At 38.5% G+C, this 19,015-nt stretch overlaps 1 protein-coding gene across 1 annotated transcript; it reads left to right on the top strand.

Moving 5' to 3' along the window:
* The first annotated feature begins 5,899 nt into the window (after positions 1 to 5,899).
* LOC103541041 (spindlin-3) lies at positions 5,900 to 6,876 on the top strand. Its single transcript, XM_070604457.1, is given in 2 exon segments — positions 5,900 to 6,124; positions 6,426 to 6,876. Coding segments are annotated over 2 exon segments (474 nt in total). The 3' UTR covers positions 6,675 to 6,876.
* The last annotated feature ends 12,139 nt before the right edge of the window (positions 6,877 to 19,015 follow it).

Raw genomic sequence — 19,015 nt, 5'->3', positions numbered from 1 at the left:
TAGACCTGTCCTAAAAGAAATGCTAAAATTAGTCCTTTAGGATGACAGTAACACTGAGAGCTATCTACAGATTCAATGCAATTTCTATCAGAATCCCAATGATGTTTCTGCAGTAATAGAAAAGACCATCCCAAAAGTTATATGGAATCTCAGGGACCCTAATAGGCAAAAGCAACTTGAAAAAGAAGAACAAAGTTGAAAGACTTATACTCCCTGATTTCGAACTTACTACAAAGCTACAGTAATCAAAACAGTGTGGTACTGGCATGATGATAGATATATAGATCAATAGAATGGAATAGAGAGTCCAGAAATAAATCCTTGCATATATATGTCAAACCATTTTTTTTTGCAGGGAAAGATTTGCCCTGAGCTAACATCTGTTGCCAATCTTCCTCTTTTTTTTTCATCACCAAAGCCCCAGTGCATGGTTCTATATCCTGGTTGTAAGTCCTTCTAGTTCTTCTATGTGAGCCACTGCCACAGCATCTCAACTGACAGATGGGTTGCATAGTTTTGCAACTGTGAAACAAACCCAGGCTGCTAAAGCAGTGAGAGCACCAAACTTTAACCAATAGGCAATCAGGGCTGGCTCTATATTAAAGGATTCTTGACAAGGGTGCCATAACCATTAAATGAGAAAAGGAAAGTCTTTTCAACAATCATTTCTGGGAAAATTAGATATCCACATGCAGAAGAATAAAGCTGGACTCATCTTACATCACATCCAAAAAATGGACTCAAAATGAATCAAAGTCATAAATGTAAGAGTTTTATAAAACTGTAAAACTCTTTGAAGAAAACATAGAGGAAAACTTTCATGATAATAGATTTGGCAATTATTTCTTGGATATGACACAAAAAACAGACAACAAAAGAAAAATTAGATAAATTCTATTTCATCAAAATTAAAAAACTTGTGCATCAAAGGATACTATCAACAGAGCGAAAAGGTGACCCACAAAATGGGAGAATATATTTGCAAATCATATATCTTCTAAAGGATTAATGTCCAGAATATAGAAAGAATTCCTACAATGCAACAATGAAAAACAAACCACCCAATAAAAACTGGACAAATGACTTGCATAGACATTTCTCCAAAGAATGTGAACAAATGGCCAATAAGAATATGAAAAGAGGGGGCCAGACCTGTTGTCAAGTGGTTAAGTTTGCAGGCTCTGCTTCAGCAGCCAGGGATTCACCAGTTCAGATCCTGGGCCCAGACCTATGCATCACTCATCAAGCCATGCTGTGGCAGCATCCCACACATAGGAGCTAGAATGACCTACCACTAGGATATACAACTATGTACTGGGGCTTTTCAGAGAGAAAGAAAGAAAAAAAAAGGAAGATTGGCACAGATGTTAGCTCAGAGCCAATCTTCCAGAGAAAACAAAAAAGAAAATGAAAAGATATTCAGCATAACTAATCATTAGTAAAATGTAAATGAAAAGCACAATGAGATACTATTTCATACCCAAGTGAATGGCTCTTACCAAAAATAACATCTCTGCACAAAGACATGGAGAAATTGGAATCTTTGTGCATTGTCAATGGGAGTGTAAAATGGTGCAGCCACTGTGGAAAAACGTTTGGCAGTTACTCAAAATGTTAAATATAAATTACCATATGATCCAGCAACTCTACTTCTTAGTACATACCCAAAAAAATTGAAAACAGGAATTCGAACAGATACTTGTACACTAATGTTCATAACATCATTATTCACAACAGCCAAAGGTCGAAAACAACCCTAATGTCTACTAAAAGATGAATAGACAAACAAAATGTGGCATGTGCAATAGAATATTATACAGACTTAAAAAGGAATCAAATTCTGATACACACTATAACATGGATGAACCTTGAAAACATTATGCTAGATTAAAAGACAGAAGAGAACAAATATTTTATGATTCCACTCATGTGAAGTGGAATCAGAATCAAGAAAAGGCAAATTCATAGTGATAGAAAGGAGAAAAGAGTTTACCAGGGGCTGAGGGAGGGAGTAATGGGAAATTATTTTTTCATGGGTATATATTTCCTGTTTGGGATAATGAAAAATTTCTGAAAATGGAGTGTGGTGATGGTTGTACAACAAGGTGAAAGCACTTCATGCCACTGACCTGTACACTTAAAAATGGTTAAAATGGTAAATTTTATGTTATGTCTATTTTACTCCAGTTAAAAAATCCAAAAAGAATCAATGACTGTAATACATCTAATAGTATGAAGAAAAAAAACACATGCACCCCCCCCCATACACACAGGTAACTATGTAGATGTGGATAAGTTATTTAGCTTCATTGTGGTCATCTTTTCACAATGTGTGTGTGTGTATATACATACATCAAAAGACAAAGAGAATATATATTTATATAAACATATATATTAACATCAAGTTGTACACCTTAAATACATATAATTTCTATATGTCAAAGATATCTCAATAAAGTTGTTAAAAACACATGATCATTTCAATTGACAAAGAAAAGGCATTTAACAAAATCCAACTCCTTTCATGATAAAAAGCAATCAACAAACTAGGAATAGAAGATTTCCTCAACAAGATAAAAGACATATGTGAAAAATGCAGAGCTAACTTCATATTCAATAGTGAAATATTTAATCTTTCCCTAAGATTAACAGGAGAACAATAGTTCCTCTCACCATTTCTATTCAATATTATACTGTAGTTTCTAGCCAGGGAAATTAGACAAGAAAAATAAATGAAAGGCATTCAGATTAGAAAGACAGATGTAAACCTATCTCTATTTGCAGATGACGCAATCTTATATACAGATGATCCTAAAGAACCCTTGAAAAACTATTAGAACTATTAAAAGAATTCAGCCAAGTTTCAGGAACAATATCAATGCACAAAAATCAATCGTATTTCTATACACAGTCAGTGAACAATTCAAAAAGGAAATTGAGAAAACAATTCCATTTATGATAGCATCAAAAAATACAAAAGCTAGGGCCGGCCCCATGGCAGAGTGATTAAGTTTGTGCGCTCTGCTTCAGTGGCCTGGGGTTTCACCAGTTTGGATCCTGGATGCGGACGTGACACTGCTCATCAGGCCATGCTGAGGTGGCGTCCCACATAACACAACCAGAAGGACCACAACTACAATTGGGGCACTTTGGGGAGAAGAAGAAGAAAAGAAAAAAAAAGAGATTAACAACAGAGGTTAGCTCAGGTGCCGGTCTAAAAAACAAAAACTACAAAATAATTTAGAAATACACTTAACTAAAACTACAAACGTTGCTGAAAGAATTTAAAGAAGACCTACATAAATTGAAAGATACCTCATGCTCATGAAACACCCTATGTTCACGGATTGGAAGACAATATTGTTGAAATGGCAATTCTCCTCAAATTTATCTACAGATTCAGCACACAAATCTTATCAAAATCACAATGGCCCATTCTTTTTTCAGAAAAGGAAAAGTCAATCCTAAAATTCATATGGAATTGAAAGGGACCGTGATCTGCCAAAACAATCTTGAAGAGTAGCATTTTTGGAGAACTCTCACTTCCTGATTTCAAAACTTACTACACAGCTACAGTAATCAAAAAAGTGTGGTCCTGGCACAGGATAGACCTATATAGATCAGTGGTATAGAATTGAGAGTTCAGAAATAGACCAATGTATCTATGGTCAATTGATTTTCAACAAGGGTGCCAAGACAATTAAATTGGCTAAGAACTGTCTCTTCAACAAATGGTTCTGGGATAATGGGATATCCATGGGTAAAATAATGAATTTGGTCCTATTCCTCACACCAAATATAATAATTAGCTCAAAATAGATCAAAGACATAAATATAAGAGCTTAAAACTAAATATTTATAAGAATACATCCGGGTACATCTTCAAGACCGAGGATTTGATAATGTCGTCTTAGCAATGACATCAAAAGAACAGCAATAAATAAAAAATATGTAATTGGATTTCACCAAAATGAAAAACTTTGTGCATTAAAAACGCTATCAAGAAAGTGAAAAGACAATCCTCAGAAAGGGAGAAAATATTTTTAAATCACATATCTGATAAAGGGTCTCAAATCCAGAATTTATAAAGAACACTTACAACACAACAACAAGAAACGAAACCAATTTCAAAATAAACAAAGAACTTGAATAGACATTTCTCCAAAGATACACAAATGTCAAACAAGCATATGAAAAGATGCTCATCATTAGTCATTAGAGAAATGCAAATTGAAACCACAAGGAGATACTACTTTACATCCACTAGGAGAGCTGTAATGGAAAGAATGGTTGAAACATTTCTAAAATGAGTCATTAAAGATGTATAATCTCACAAATCTAGTGTTGAAATACTAAATTCCTATTATAATTATAGTAAAAGTTTTGATTATAGGTTTGTTATCTAGATTATTCTGTTCAAGAGAACAGACTAATAATTTGTGTGCAAGGATCATTTATAATCTTTTTTTTTTAAAACTAAACATCTGAAGATCAGATGGAATGGTTAAATTATGAAAATGTTCTTATGCTGATTTTAATGAAACTACTATAAAACCTGTTTAAGATAGTATCTAATAACCTAAGCAAATGCTTATTCTGTATGGAAAAGGGCATGCCATGAAAATGCATATGCAAAGTTATCCCAACTTTGTAAGAGCTTATTAAAAATGGAATGTAAAGTGTTAATATTTTGCTACGAGCCCTTGGAAATAGGAGGTGGGTTTATAGTTGATCATTTTCTTCTTCACGTAAATTTTCTGAATTTTACGCCATGCCCACATAGTGCATACAATTCATTTGCAATTGGTGAACAAGAGAAAAAAGGAAAAAGAAAAAAATCTCCTCAAGAAATAAAATCCAAGAATGACCAGTCGGTAAAAATTACCTAGAGATGGGGTCAAGATGGCAGATTGAGCACTAGCGCATTTCTCTCGCCTACCTCAAAGCCCCTTAATGATGGGAAAGGGAGGGTTCTCTAAATAAAGAATAACTCCAGAAGGGCACGTGGGAAAGGGAAGAGCAAAGTCCTAGAAGATGGAAAGCAGATGGGGCAGGGGCACTGAGGTGGGGGTGAGGGTGGGGAGCCTGGAAGCCCTGAACCGGGAAGGGAAGCCAGGCAGTTAGGCAGAAGGGTTATGGGCCGGCTGCTGCTGATTTTGGAAAGGGGCGGGGCGGGACCTGGAGCTAATGAGCGCCTTCCCGGCCAGGGCAGTGGTGGGCATGAGAATTGGGGAAAGGGTGGGCCGCGCGCTGTTTGGCAGGAAGGGGAGGTCTCTTTCTTGGAGGGAAGCTGCCCCTCGGAAAGAGGGAGGAGATGGCCACGGTGGCGACAGCGGCTGGTGGGAGCCCAATGTGGCGGAGTGGCCGCTGCCGCCGACAGGGAGGTGGAGGGCCCGCGAGCCGAGCGCTGGAGACACCATCCTCTTCGCCTGCCCCGCCGCACTCCAACACACGCTCCTCGCCTACGGATCCTGCCTTCCCAGGTCTTACAAGCACCCAACTCCTTGGCTGCTTATCCTCTTTCACCACAGGCTCACAGCGGAGGCAGCAGCGAGGTGTCCGATTTGAGGCCTGTGATTCTCGGCCTTGAGAAGTCTGTGCCCCTGGGCCTGGACAGTGTTGGATGCCAGGCGGTAGGAATAGGGGGCTTCGCCCTATTTCGTTGACTCTAACCGCACCTCCCTTGCTTTAGCTGAGGCGGAATGAGCTGGGGAAGAAGATTACTGCAGGCACGCAGCCAGGAGGCCCTGATTTCAAGCTTTCCTGTGTAGCTTTCGGGAAAAACAGGCGCGGGGGCACGGAGTGCACTAAGTAGGAGAAAAAGCTCACCGTGTCATGCACTGAATTTTTTTCTTAATTTCGTTTTTCGGCCCGCCTTGCTGTTGTGCTCCTCACAGGCATGAAGACCCCGTTTGGAAAGGCAGATGCAGGGCAGCAGTCCAAAACAGGCACAGGTGATGCAAGTGTGTCTGTTACCGTGATGAAGAGAAAGGTTGCCCACAAGCAGCATAGGAGCAGACCCACCTCCCAGCCTCGGAGGAACATCGTGGGCTGCAGAATTCAGCATGGATGGAAGGATGGAGATGAACCTCTGACACAGTAGAAGGGAACTGTTTTGGATCAGGTACCTGTAAATCCCTCTCTGTATCTCATCAAATATGATGGATTTGACTGTTTATGGATTGGAACTTCACAGAGATGAAAGAGTGTCCTCACTTGAAGTCCTTCCTAGTAAAGTTGCATCATCTAGAATTAATGATACACACTTAACAGAAATTATGATTGGCAAAGCAGTGGAACATATTTTTGAGACAGAGGAAGGTTCCAAAAATGAATGGAGGGAAATGGTCTTAGCTCAGGCACCTATCATGAGCATGTGGTTTTACATTACCTATGAGAAAGATCTTGTATTATATATGTACCAGCTCTTAGATGATTATGAAGACAGTGACCTACACATTCTTCCAGATTCCCCTGATTCTCTTCCCTCAGAGAGGGAGCCAGGAGAAGTCATAGACAGCTTAGTAGGCAAACAGGTGGAATATGCCAAAGACGATGGCTCCAAGAGAACAGGCATGGTTATTCATCAGGTAGAAGCAAAGCCCTCTGTGTACTTCATCAAATTTGATGATGATTTCCATATCTATGTCTATGATTTGGTAAAAACATTTTAGAGATCATCTTGAAAATTGCCACATATGTGAGACTACTTGTAAAATTTGTGCACGCAGAAAGTCTTGATTGCTTACCAATTTATAAGAACCATCTTCTCCCTTTTTGCATGCTTTTGCCTGGCGACCAGTTGGAACTTCTACCCTCTCAGACATTTTTGGAAGAAACTTTTTGCCCTTCTCTCCAAACCTTTTACTTAGTTCCTCCTCCCAAGAGAATGTTTGATTGATCTAATTAGTGAAAAGAGTAAAGTCTGACATCTACTGGCCCATATTTTTATCTTTGGTGGTGTTAATAGGTTAAAGATAGCTAAACACTTCTTGCTTCATTCTTTTGGGCGATTGGACTGTCTGCACTTAATGAAGTGTCAAGCTTCCTGAGATATTCAGTGTGACTAGCTGTGTGTCTTTGCAACTTCAACTCTCCCCTCAGGTATGTTTTTTTTTTTTTTTTTGAGAAAGCTCAGCCCTGAGCTAACATCTGCCAATCCTCCTCTTTTTGCTGAGGAAGACTGGCCCTGAGCTAACATCCGTGCCCATCTTCCTCTACTTTATATGTGGGATGCCTGCCACAGCATGGCTTGATGAGTGGTGTCATGTCCACACCCGGGATCCGAACCGGTGGACCCCAAGCCACCAAAGCGGAACGTGCACACTTAACTGCTGCACCACCAGGCGGGCCCCTCAGGTAGCTTTAAAAGTCTGGTTTGAGGAGGAGTGGGAAGCCTATTTTGGTTTCCTGTCCAAATTGCGTTTTCAGTTCTAACTGTACTAAAAGTAAGGCTAACATTTTGCCCCCTTTCTGATTCTTGAACCTATTGCTCAACTTGGTTCAAAATCAAGAGGGTAATTACTTTGCATTTTAATACATGAGCATAGGCTGAGAAACTTTACAAAATTGATAAGAGGGCAAGCATTTGGGAACCAAACTAGAAGTGGAGAAATTAAGATTGGTCGTCAGTGGCATTTAGGGTTTCTGTTGTCTGCAATGGCTCTGTCTGGTGCCTGCAGACATGGAGTGGTTTTTTACAGACGCAGGCTGTGCAGACAGACTTTAGCACACATTGGCTTTGCCAGCCCAATGGAGCATTAAGCCAGGTTCTAAGTAGAGTCCTCAGTCACAGGGTAAAGGCTGGGTTTAGCAAGGATTCGTAGATCTGTCCAAGACCTCAAAGTGAAAGAGCAAAAATTTGGAATCAGACTGAGATACAAATTTCTTTCCTATACCAAGAGAGACTCTGAGAAATTTTAGATTAGGTTTTAGATTTGATTCCTAGGGGACTTCCAAGTTCCAGCATATGAGGTGTGCAAGGCATTTGCTAGAACTAAGGGAGGCTGAAAATAGGCTTTGCTCCCATGTAGGAACTGGTGGGCTCATCTATTATGGTGTCCTAGCAAGACTGTGGAACACATAGATTAGAATCAGTGCTGGATGATCAATAGGCTTAATGATGTTTTAAGTGCTGGCATTGGTAGATAGAAATTTAATAGATATTTGTTAGTGTTGTGTTTCAACTTTACCTTCTTTGTTGGCTGGCCCTAAGAAACTCCTGTGCAGATAAGGGTGAGCCCTACTGTAGCAGAAAAATAAATAATGGAACAGGCCTTGTACCTTCCATTATTGAAGGATTTAGTGAAGGTTAGCCAAAGCCTAGGAAAGCAAGATTGAAAAGTAAGCAAGGTTTTGGAGAGAAGCACCTAGCCAAAGCCAATGCTTTCTCATTGAGCTTCTGATAGAAACTACATTAGCAGTAACAGGCCTTGGACTTCTGAAAATTTGGGGTTGTGACTTATGGCATTTACAATCAAGCACTTGGGAAATATCTTCCAAGTTAGTTTAGGTTCACAGGCCATAAAGTCCAGACTACCAGCACAGACAGACGGGCAGCCCACTGAGGATGAAACCAAAAAGATATTCTCTTTTCTCTTATGTTTTCTCTGTCTACTTCTCTTATCTTTGATGCCCCTAAGTCTCTGCTCAGATATTTTACTGACAACAGCAATGTGCATCTGTACTACCCAATGTACTAAGTCCTGGGGACATAAATTTGCTTGGAATATCTGTTCTAGTGACTGGAGATTACTATGCTTTCTAATATTTTGGATGTGAGGCTGATACTGTGATAGTCTTATGTCCTATTAACCCTGTGGACTCTTAAAAATGTATGACATGCAGTTGTAGGGTTAGATTAATTCAGCCCTTGAAGACCTGAAGAAAGTATACCCAATCATGGGGAAGACAGCCCAGGCTGCAGCTGCTGAAGGAACCCTATATCTGTCCAGACATCTTTATGAGATCTGTATGGCTGAAATGAGAAAAACAAGAAATTGAGAAAGGCAGAATTTTGGACTTTAATTCCTTTGGACTTTTAAATAGAAATTTAATTTGGGGCATTTATTTCTCCCTTGGAGTTTAATAGTTGGTATGGATTACATATAGTTCAAATTAAGGCATTTTTATATTGTTGTTGACATTGTACTATTTGAAGTCTTATATTGCTATCTTTGGGGCTCATTATATAATCTTTGTAAGCTAATTCCAGATAATATGGCTGGACATAATTGTAAATCGAGACTAACCTAGTGAATTTTCAGCCTAGAGTGTAATGTAACCTTGGAGTTAATGTAATTACTCTTCTTTTCTAACTTATTTCAGAGGTTTCTAGGGGCAAAAGCAGAACTACTCACCAGTCTTACACAGAGATGATCAAGACATTCCTAAGATATTGCTGGTCTCCCCCAAAGGGGACAGCCAAGCCCTCTTTGTTAACCATAGTCTTGGGTGTTGACCACTGTGGCTTAAGAGAATAAAGATCCAAGAGTATGATGGGATCTATCCTCTGCCTTTCTCCATGATCCTGACCAAAAAAAAAGGACTTGAACTTCTCAAAAATATTTGGAAGAAAATTTCTACCCATCTCCACTTGCCACCCATTCAGTCTTCCATATGGGAGGAGGAATAACTTGGTGAAATTGGGGAAATGGTTATTACGGAGAAGCAGCGTAGGCCCCTCTTGGCTCTTGAGCTAATTCCTTATGGTAAGGTATGGGAAAGACTGCAGTCCTTCACTACGTGGCTGGGTAAATGTCACTCTATAGACTCCTCTCTCCCTCTGGAGTGAGATCTCGTTGTCTTTAGACTTGGGGTAGAAGCTCGTTTCAGGCTGAAATCCAAACCATGTACTCCAGTCCAGATCTATCTGCAATAAAGCTGGTATCTGTTTTTATTCTTTTAAAAATTTTAATATATAAATTGTTTTTGAAAAAAAGACACATGCCTCTGGTAAAATCCAAATAATACAAAAGGGTATACAGTAAAAAGTAAGTATCCTTTCTTCCTTCCTACTCCTGACCTCAGTCTCCCAGTCCTACTTTCCAGAGGAAACCACTGTTAGCAGTTACTAGGTATCTATCCTTCCAGAGATAATCCATGTATTTACAAGCATATTATATATGTATGTGTATCGGTTTTTTAAGACAAATGGTGGCATCTGTACATGCTGTTCTGAATTTTGCTTTTTCACTTAACAATATATTAAAACTGGTATTTTAATCCCTCTTTTATTGCTGTGTATATTTTTTAGTTGATTCTGAGTCTATAAGGGAAGGAGGTGTAATTAATTCAAACCTTCAAACCTCAACCTAATTTAATGAAAACTTACGTGTCCCTGAAAACCCATTATTTCTTCCAGGCAAATTTTTATGATTAGTAGAATGTGAAATATATGTGAAGATGATCAAATTTGTTAAAGGATCCCCTTGAGAGAGGCCAGTTTATTTTTAGTGAGGGAAAATAAGGGAGAATCAACTATAAATTGAAGCTGTGGGAAAAAAGAGGGTAACATAATCAACAATACAAAAATGACATGAACAATCATGTTTTTATTCCAGCTTGCACTCACATCTACTGGCATATGCAAATTAATGCTGATAGTTTTTATTTGCCTTTTCTGACAGAATGCTTTCCTGTTTGTAATAGGAAGACCATTTTAAACAGGTTTAAACAGTTACCAAGCACCACTGATTCATGTAACTAAAATAATCCAGAGGTTAGATGGGCTTCATGCACAGTTTGATTGGTCTTCAGGCTCAGTCTATGATTCTTTAGCATTGTCCCTCCTCTGTATGTCATTTTCATTCTCAGGCTTCCTTTCTTCACAGTAGCAAAATTGGACCAGCAGTTCCAGGCTATAGCAGTTCTAGTCTAGAGAAAGACAATCTATGTCCTGTGATGCATTCTGAATTGGCTTACCTGGACTAATCATTGAAGTCTCATGGATAAAATGCACTGATTGGCTTAGCCAAGGCATGTGTTCCATCCCTGAACTCTAGGATATATCTCCCTAAAACCAAATGGATTACTAATAAAATCAGTGATGTGTGGAGTGAATGCCATGAACTAATCAGAAATGTTTAGTATAGCTTCTTCCTTTAGGTAGTAAGCATCCATGGACACCATTCTTCCCACAGATCTGCTTTCAAAAATGCCCACACCTACATGTAGTGAATTCATGTCCTCAGAGGAGAAAGAACCTAAAGTCTTATCCAGTTACTGCATTTAGTATTAAATTTAGGATCTCCAGTTGGTATGAAGCCTTTTTCAGATCTATCATCCTAGTGGTCTCATCATTTGTAATTAAGTTACAAACTACCCTTTACCCCAACATAGCCAATATGCAGTTGTGGAGAAATAACCAAAGAAATATAATGAAAACTACCATTTCAAAAAGGGAGAAAATAGGAAACAGTACACAGTGGTTTCTGACTCGAAGCTTATATCCTAACCTGTTAGACAAAGACTCTCTGCCCTGGCAGGGGTTCTCTGGTCAGCCAGCCTCTTTTTGTTCTCTGAAAAGGTCTCCCTTGGAGACATATCTTGAATGGGTGCACTTTAAGGGGGATGAACATCTTTACCAGTCTACTTCATCTTATGCCATTTTTTGTGCCTTAGAGTTGTCTTGGGTTAAATAATCAGGTTTTTTTGTTGTTGGCCAGGACTGGGGTTTCTTTAATATAGTAGTTCTCAAACTTTAGCACATATTAGAATCACCTGGAGAACTTGTTAAACTACAGATTACTGGGACCCGTCAACAGAGATTCTGCTTCACTAGGTCTAAGGTGGGGCCCAAGGATTTATATTTCTAACAAGTTCTCACAGGAGACTGATGCTGTTGGTCCTGGGACCCAACATTGAGAATCACTGACTTGTAGGTGGAAATTGAAGGCAGAGTCATTATTTCCTTAACTTACCTGAAATGAGTTTACTTTGAATTCTTGCTAAAATATAAATTCCAGAGCCCCACCTTAAATTTAATGAATCAAAATCTCTTGGCAGGGTAGTGGAGGGACCTGAAAAAGTTCTGCCAGACATCCCAGATGATTCTTATCATCATCAATACCAATTGGGAAATTAGTCTTTTCTTGCCCCTAATCTTATTTCCTGATAAGTCTCCCATCACCTTGCCCTTGCTCTCAGAAAACCTAGTTTAGGGTAAAAAAGTTTGGCTTCTCCAATCCTACAAGTTTCCAAATTACCCAGATCTCTTTCAACTAGGATTTCAGCAAACAAGTAACTAAGCTATCAAAGCTCTATTTTCTTCCCTAACTATTTTCAGATAGACCAGTTTCAACTATGGAGATAGTATGGTTAACTTTGGCCTAAGAAACATAGATCTGAAGGCCACATGCTCCTCAAAAGAACATAGACTAGGAGAAAGAGTGAGGTCAGTAGAGTGGGCATTAATTCCTGACTCCACTAGCTCTGTGATTTTGGGCAAGTGACCTAATCTTCCTAAGCCTATTATTGTGGATAATAATCCTTATCTTACTCAGTTCTGTTGAAAACTAAACAAGAAACTGCATATAACTTAGAAACTTGCATATAACATAGTGCAGTGCAGGTACTTAATAAAGATGAATTCCGTTTAGTTCTCAAGAGGGTAGAGCCCATGTCCTTTTGGTAAACCTTTATATTTAGGAATGCACCAGTGACATTTAGCTAGTGAATACAGTCCAGAAATTCTGTTACTGAAATGTGACTTTAAATAATTCTTTGGATGTACAAAGCTCTTTCCTTTCCTGAGAACTTTCTCAGAGAACTCATTAATCTTCATAACATTCCTGGGTGGTTAGGAGGGCAAGGTGTATCCTATTTTGTAGGTTAAATCATTCATTTATTCAACTATATTTGATGGACTTGGCCAATAGTGATGAAGGAGATAGATAAGGTCCATACTTTTAGGGGGCTTAGATTCTCAGAGAGGGGGAAAAACAACAATTATGTAGATAAATAACCTATACAATTTCAATAATGTTAAGTCATATGAAGAAAACAAAGCAAAGCAGTGAGATAGAGAGTAACTGAAATAAGGGAGCTATTTCAGCTATGGCTTTTCAGAAAAAGGCCTAACTGAGTAGATATTTGAGCAGACAACTGAATGATGAGAAACCAGCCCATGCTGGCTTTGAGGGAGGAGGAGAAGTGATCTAGAAAGAAAAACAAGTGGGAAGGCTGGGATAGCTGAAATTATTTATCCATGGTTATTAATTCAGCCGTATGTTTAATACTGAGACCTATAGCTGATGATTCTTCTCCACTGTTCTCTACAGCTGAGTCACTATGTCCCTGTTGTTTTCAGGGTTTTGTTTTGTTTTGTTTTGTTTTGTTGGAGATCAAAGGCTATTACAGACAACATGTTCGTGCATTTTTTTAATTGTTACCCTGATCCTGGAAATGAAATGAAGATGCTTAAGAGGTCACTGATTAAGTAGAAATTGGGCAGATTTCTTCCCCTACCCCAAATTCATGAAACAGGGATGCAGCACAGAGTTAAATTTGAAGCCCATATGTAATATAATGAATGTGAGTACCCATTTTTGTGTTTATTGTTTCAAGCACACACTACATGACATTTGCACAATTTAGTTTATATCATTCATCTCTGGAGGGTGATGGGATGGCAATAAGTATTCATTGAACACCTAGTATGTGCCAGGCACATGTTCTTAATCTCCACAGGGTACTGGGAGCTAAGTGTTACTACTTCCATTTTACAGATAAGGAAATCAAACTAGAGAGAAAAAGAAAACAAGGGTCATAAAGCTAGTAAGAGTGCTGGACATGAACCTAGGTCTCCTGATGCCAAGTGCTCTTCTAATTATTATTTTTGCTAACATTTACATAAATAAATGGGAAAGAAACAAGATCACCAAGCGAGAATTCAAAGTGATTTATAACTATGGTTTTCCCATTCTTCTTTCTCTAACACCCTCCCTCAATACACACTTTCTTCATACTGTTAAATCTCCTTTATTCATTTATTTATTCAACAAATTTACTTAGTACCTACTTTGTTCCAAGTACTTGGGATATAACTAGGCACTCAGGATATTTTGGTGAACAAAACAGTCAATGATCCCTGTCTTCATGGAGCTTACATGCAAACGAGAGGAGGCTGACAATAAACAATAAACATAATAAGTAAATAAATTGTATGGGATGTCATAAACTGACATTATGAAGTTTTTTTTTCTGCTGTGAGCAAAAAGAATATTAGAGCAGGATAAGAGGTAAGGGAAGCAGTAGTTTGCAATATTAAATAAGGAGATTGGGGTAGACTTCATGGAGAAGGTGATTTTGAGTAAAGAAATGAAGGAAGTAAGGGAATTAGTTGAGCATATATCTAGAGAAAGAGCATTCCAGGCAAAAGGAACTGCTAAAGGAAAGTCCCTAAGGTATATGTGCTCTAAGCATATTCAATGACCAGCAGGGAGGCTACTTTGTCTGGAGCTACATAAGTGAGGGAGAGAGACATAGAAGTCAGAGAGGTCATAAAGGACCAAATCATATAAGGACTTGTAAGGCATTGTAGGGACTCAGTATTAAATGAGGAGCCTGTCACAGGTTGGATTCCTCAGGAAGAAAACTCTGAAACAAAATTAATCCTTCAGAAAGTTTGTTAAGCAATGCTTTTGGGGTGAATACCTGGAAGAAATGAGAAAAAAGCAGGAACACCTAGGGAGAAGTCAAGCTCTGATAAGGACTCAATGACAATGTCAGCCACAAACCCATACACTGATCAGTCATTGGATATAGGCTGCCCTGGGAAAGGATGTAACCTTGGACAAGGATGATCTCTGCAACTGAGGCAATCCTTAATGGGGATGACTGCTGAAGCTGGGGTAATATGTCTGTCAATGAAAAAGAACTTGGGTGTTACATCTCCATGTCCACAGAGTTGTTGCAGGTTTTGAGCAGATAATTGACCTGACTTATGTTTTTAAAAGGTCTCTGTGAAGTTTTGAGCACAAGCTGTAGAGGGAAAAGTGTGGAACCAGGGAAACTAGTCAGGGTGTTGTAGGAACCCAGGTGTGAGATGATACCTGAGAGGTAACAATGGAGGTGGTGAGAATTTGGACTTTGAATATATTTTGAAGGAAGAGGCAGCAGGATTTTCTCACAAATTAGAAGTGGAATATGAGAGAAATGGTGGAGTCATGGATGGCTCCAAGATTTTTGGACTAAATAACTTGAAGGATGGAGTTGACATCAACAGAGATGAAGAAGGCTACGGTTTGGGTGGGTGTAGAGGGGACAGCAGAAATTCACGTTTGAACAAGTTGAGTTTGAGGTGTTTTTAAAACATCTAAGTGGAGATGTTGAGCTGTTATTGAATATATGAGACTGCAATTGAGAGGAGAGGTCTGACTGAGCTGGATACACAAATTTGGGAGTTTCTGTATATAAATGGTATTTAAAGCCATGGGACGTTATGAGATCACCCTCGGGAATGAGTGCATACGGAGAAGAGTATATGACCATGAGCAGAGCGCTGGGCCACAAAGAGATCAGGGAGAAGAGGAGACAAGCAAAAGAGAGTAAGAAGTCAAGACAAGTGAGGAAGGAGTTAAACGAAGGGTGTGGTATCCTGGAAGTCCTTCATTTTTAGCCACCTACCTGCCCCCCTAAACCTCTTTCTGACAAGTTATTTACATCCCATCTCAAATTTCCTCTCCAATATGTTTTATTTTTCTTTTTAGCTCCTTTGAATAAAAATGCCCATCACCAAGAACCAATACATGACATTGTTTTTATGTAGCAAAGTAATGTGTCCACCAGTATGAGCACCCTCAACTTATTCCTTCCTCAGATACCTCTAGAGCTGGAAAGATTTTGAGGGACAATGTGGTTTCCCTCAACCCACAACAATGTTATGAATGAGATCACCAGGCTATCAGCAAACACCTAGAAGGTAAGAGGTTTATATTTTAAATATCTTTTTACTCCACAACACAGCAGAAAGCAAATGGAGTAGATGAGGTACTCTGTCACAGAAGAGAGTGTCTTAGTCAAAGGGAGAGAGGGGAGGTGGGCCACCAAAGCCTAGCTCAAAACTCAGTTGACTAAGCACAAAGAAGACAGGGCCAGTGAAAGAGAGCCTTTGCTCATCTGAGACTCTATTATATTAGTCCTTTGTGCTTTATACACATAGTCAAGCCCTATCCAGATGCTGTAATTCAGTGATTTGGCTCTTCTTACCAGTATTTAGTTATGGAACACAGAATATTTCTGGTGCAGATAGTCTCTGCAGGGACCTCAGTAGTCACCTCCCATACTAGCATAGTACTGACCTTGCAGAGCCTTCACCCTTCCCACTTACCCGGGTCTACTCAAGTTGTTGATTCCCATGGATATTTGTTGGTTTGTTATTTGTTGCATATTTGTTGATTCTCATGGCTCTATTCCTTGGCTATAAAATCTCCCTTGCTTAAACACTTAAGTAGACAAATCATTGTACACACACTTTCAAACTGACCCAGTCATATAATAATTCACATCATTCTTAGCCTACTCCTTTCTAAAACCTCATATACTTGGGATAGCATCAGTTCCCCTGAGTGATATTGTGACTATTCCTTTTGAGATTCCATTTTGCATATGAAGAGAAGAAGTCTTAGCAAATTTAAGAAGGTTGAAATCATACCAGCTATCTTTTCTGAACATGATGGTATGAAACTAGAAGTTAACACAAGAAAAAAGTTGGAAAATCTACAAATATGTGGAAATTAAACAACACACTGCGGAACAACCAGTAGATCAAAGAATAATTAAAAGTGAAATAAAAAAATGTCTTGAAGCAAAAGAAAATGGGAAGACAATGTACCAAGTGTAAGGGATGCTGCAAATGCATTTTCGAGAGGGAAATTTACAGTTATAAATGCATATATTAAGGAAATAGAAAGATCTCAAATAAACAACCTCACTTTAAAGAACAATGAACTAGAAAAAGAAGAGCAAACTAAGCCCAATGTTAGAAGAACTCCCTTCAGCATTACTTGCAAGGCAGGTCTAGTGATGATGAAGACACCAAGCTTTTGTTTGGCTATGAAACTCTTCCCTTTCCCCTTCACATCTGAAGGATAACTCTGCTGGATAGAGTATTCTTGACTGGCAATTTTTTCTTTCAAATTTTCAATATGTCATTCTACTCTGTTCTGACTTACAGGGTATCTGCTGAGAAATCTGGTAATAGCCTAATGGGGGTTCACAGTAGGGTACAATCATTTTTTCCTAGCTTCTGTTAAAAATCTTTCTTTGTCCTCAATTTTTGAACGTATCATTATAATGTGTCTTGGATAAGGTCTTTTTGCATTGAGATGGTAGGGTGATCTATAAGCTGTGTGAACTTGGATGTCTAAGTCTCTCCCACGTTTGGGAAGTTCTCAGCCATTATTTCTTTAAATAGGTTTGCTGCTTCCTTTCTCCCTCTCTTATCCTTCTGGAAGCACATTCATTCTAATATTTGTTCCTTTTATGGGATCCCATAGATCACATAAGCTTTCTTCACCCTTTATCATTCTTTTCTCTTTGTTCTGTTCTAAGTGGGTTATTTCAACATTCCTATCCTCTAACTTAGTTATTCTATGTTCAATTTCCCCTACTCTACTACAGATGCTCTCTCCTGCATTTTTCATCTCCTTCATTGAGTCCTCAGCTCCAGAATTTGTGTTTGGTTCTTATTTATGATTTCTATCTCTTTGGCAAAAATCTCACTTTGATTATATATCTTATTAAGACTGCATTGAATTATCTTTCTGAGTTTCCTTCTAGTTCATTTAATTTCATCAAAACAGCTATTTTGAATTCTTTATCAGCTAGTTTACAAAATTCAGTGCCTTTAAGTTCAATGATTAGAGAATTATTTTCTTCTTGTGAGGATATGTTTCCTTGATTTTTAATATTCCTTATAGTTTTGCATTGCCACTTTCACATTTGAAGTAGCACACACCTCAGTGAATCTATGCTAGTTGCCATCACATGAGGTAGTCTGTTTGATGATATTGTTATTATAATGCAGTTTTCTCTGTCTTTGTATGGGTACGTCTATTCCATTCTTCTTTCTCCCTGCTGTGTCATAATTTGAATTTTTTTGTATTGAGGTCATAATAGTTTACAACATTGTGAAATTTCAGTTGTATGTTATTATTTCTCAGTCACCATAGACATGCATCCCTTCACCCCTTGTGCCCACCTAAAACTACCTTCACCTTGGTAACCACTAAACTGTTGTCTTTCTCTGTGTGTTTGTTTATCTTCCAAATATGAGTGAAATCATATGGTGTTTCTCTGTCTCTGTCTGGCTTATTTCACTTAACATAATACCCTCAAGGTCCACCCATGTTGTTGCAAATGAGATGATTTTGTCTTTTTTATGGCTGAGTAGTATCCCATTGTATATATAAACCACAACTTCTTTATCCAATTATCAGTTGATGGGCACTCGGGTTGCTGGCACATCTTGGCGATTGTGAGTAATGATGCAAAGAACATTTCAACTTCTTGAGATAAATACCCAGTACTGAGATTGCTGGGCCACATGGTATTTCCGTTTTACGTTTTTTGAGAAATCTCCATCGTGTTTTCAATAGTGGCCACACCAGTTTGCATTCCCACCAGCAGTGTATGAGGGTTACCTTTTCTCCACAACCTCTCCGACACTTGTTATTTTTTGTCTTGGTGATTATAGCCATTCTAACGGTATAAAGTGGTATCTTACTGTAGTTTTGATTTACATTTCCCTGATATTAGTGATGTTGAACATCTTTTCATGTGCCTATTGGCCATCTGTATATATTCTTTGGAAAAATGTCTGTTCATATCCTCTGCCTATTTTTTGATTGGGTTGTTTGTGTTTTTTGTTATTCAGTTATATGAATTCTTTATATATCATAGAGATTAACCCCTGTCAGATATGTGATTTGCAAATATTTTATCCCAGTTGATGGGTTGTCTTTTTCTTTTATTCCTGGTTTCCTATGCCTTGCAGAAGTTCTTTAGTCTGATT

The sequence above is a fragment of the Equus przewalskii genome, chromosome X, assembly GCF_037783145.1.
Source record: "Equus przewalskii isolate Varuska chromosome X, EquPr2, whole genome shotgun sequence".
Classification (NCBI taxonomy): domain Eukaryota; kingdom Metazoa; phylum Chordata; class Mammalia; order Perissodactyla; family Equidae; genus Equus; species Equus przewalskii.
This window is presented reverse-complemented; position numbering and strand designations above follow the sequence as displayed.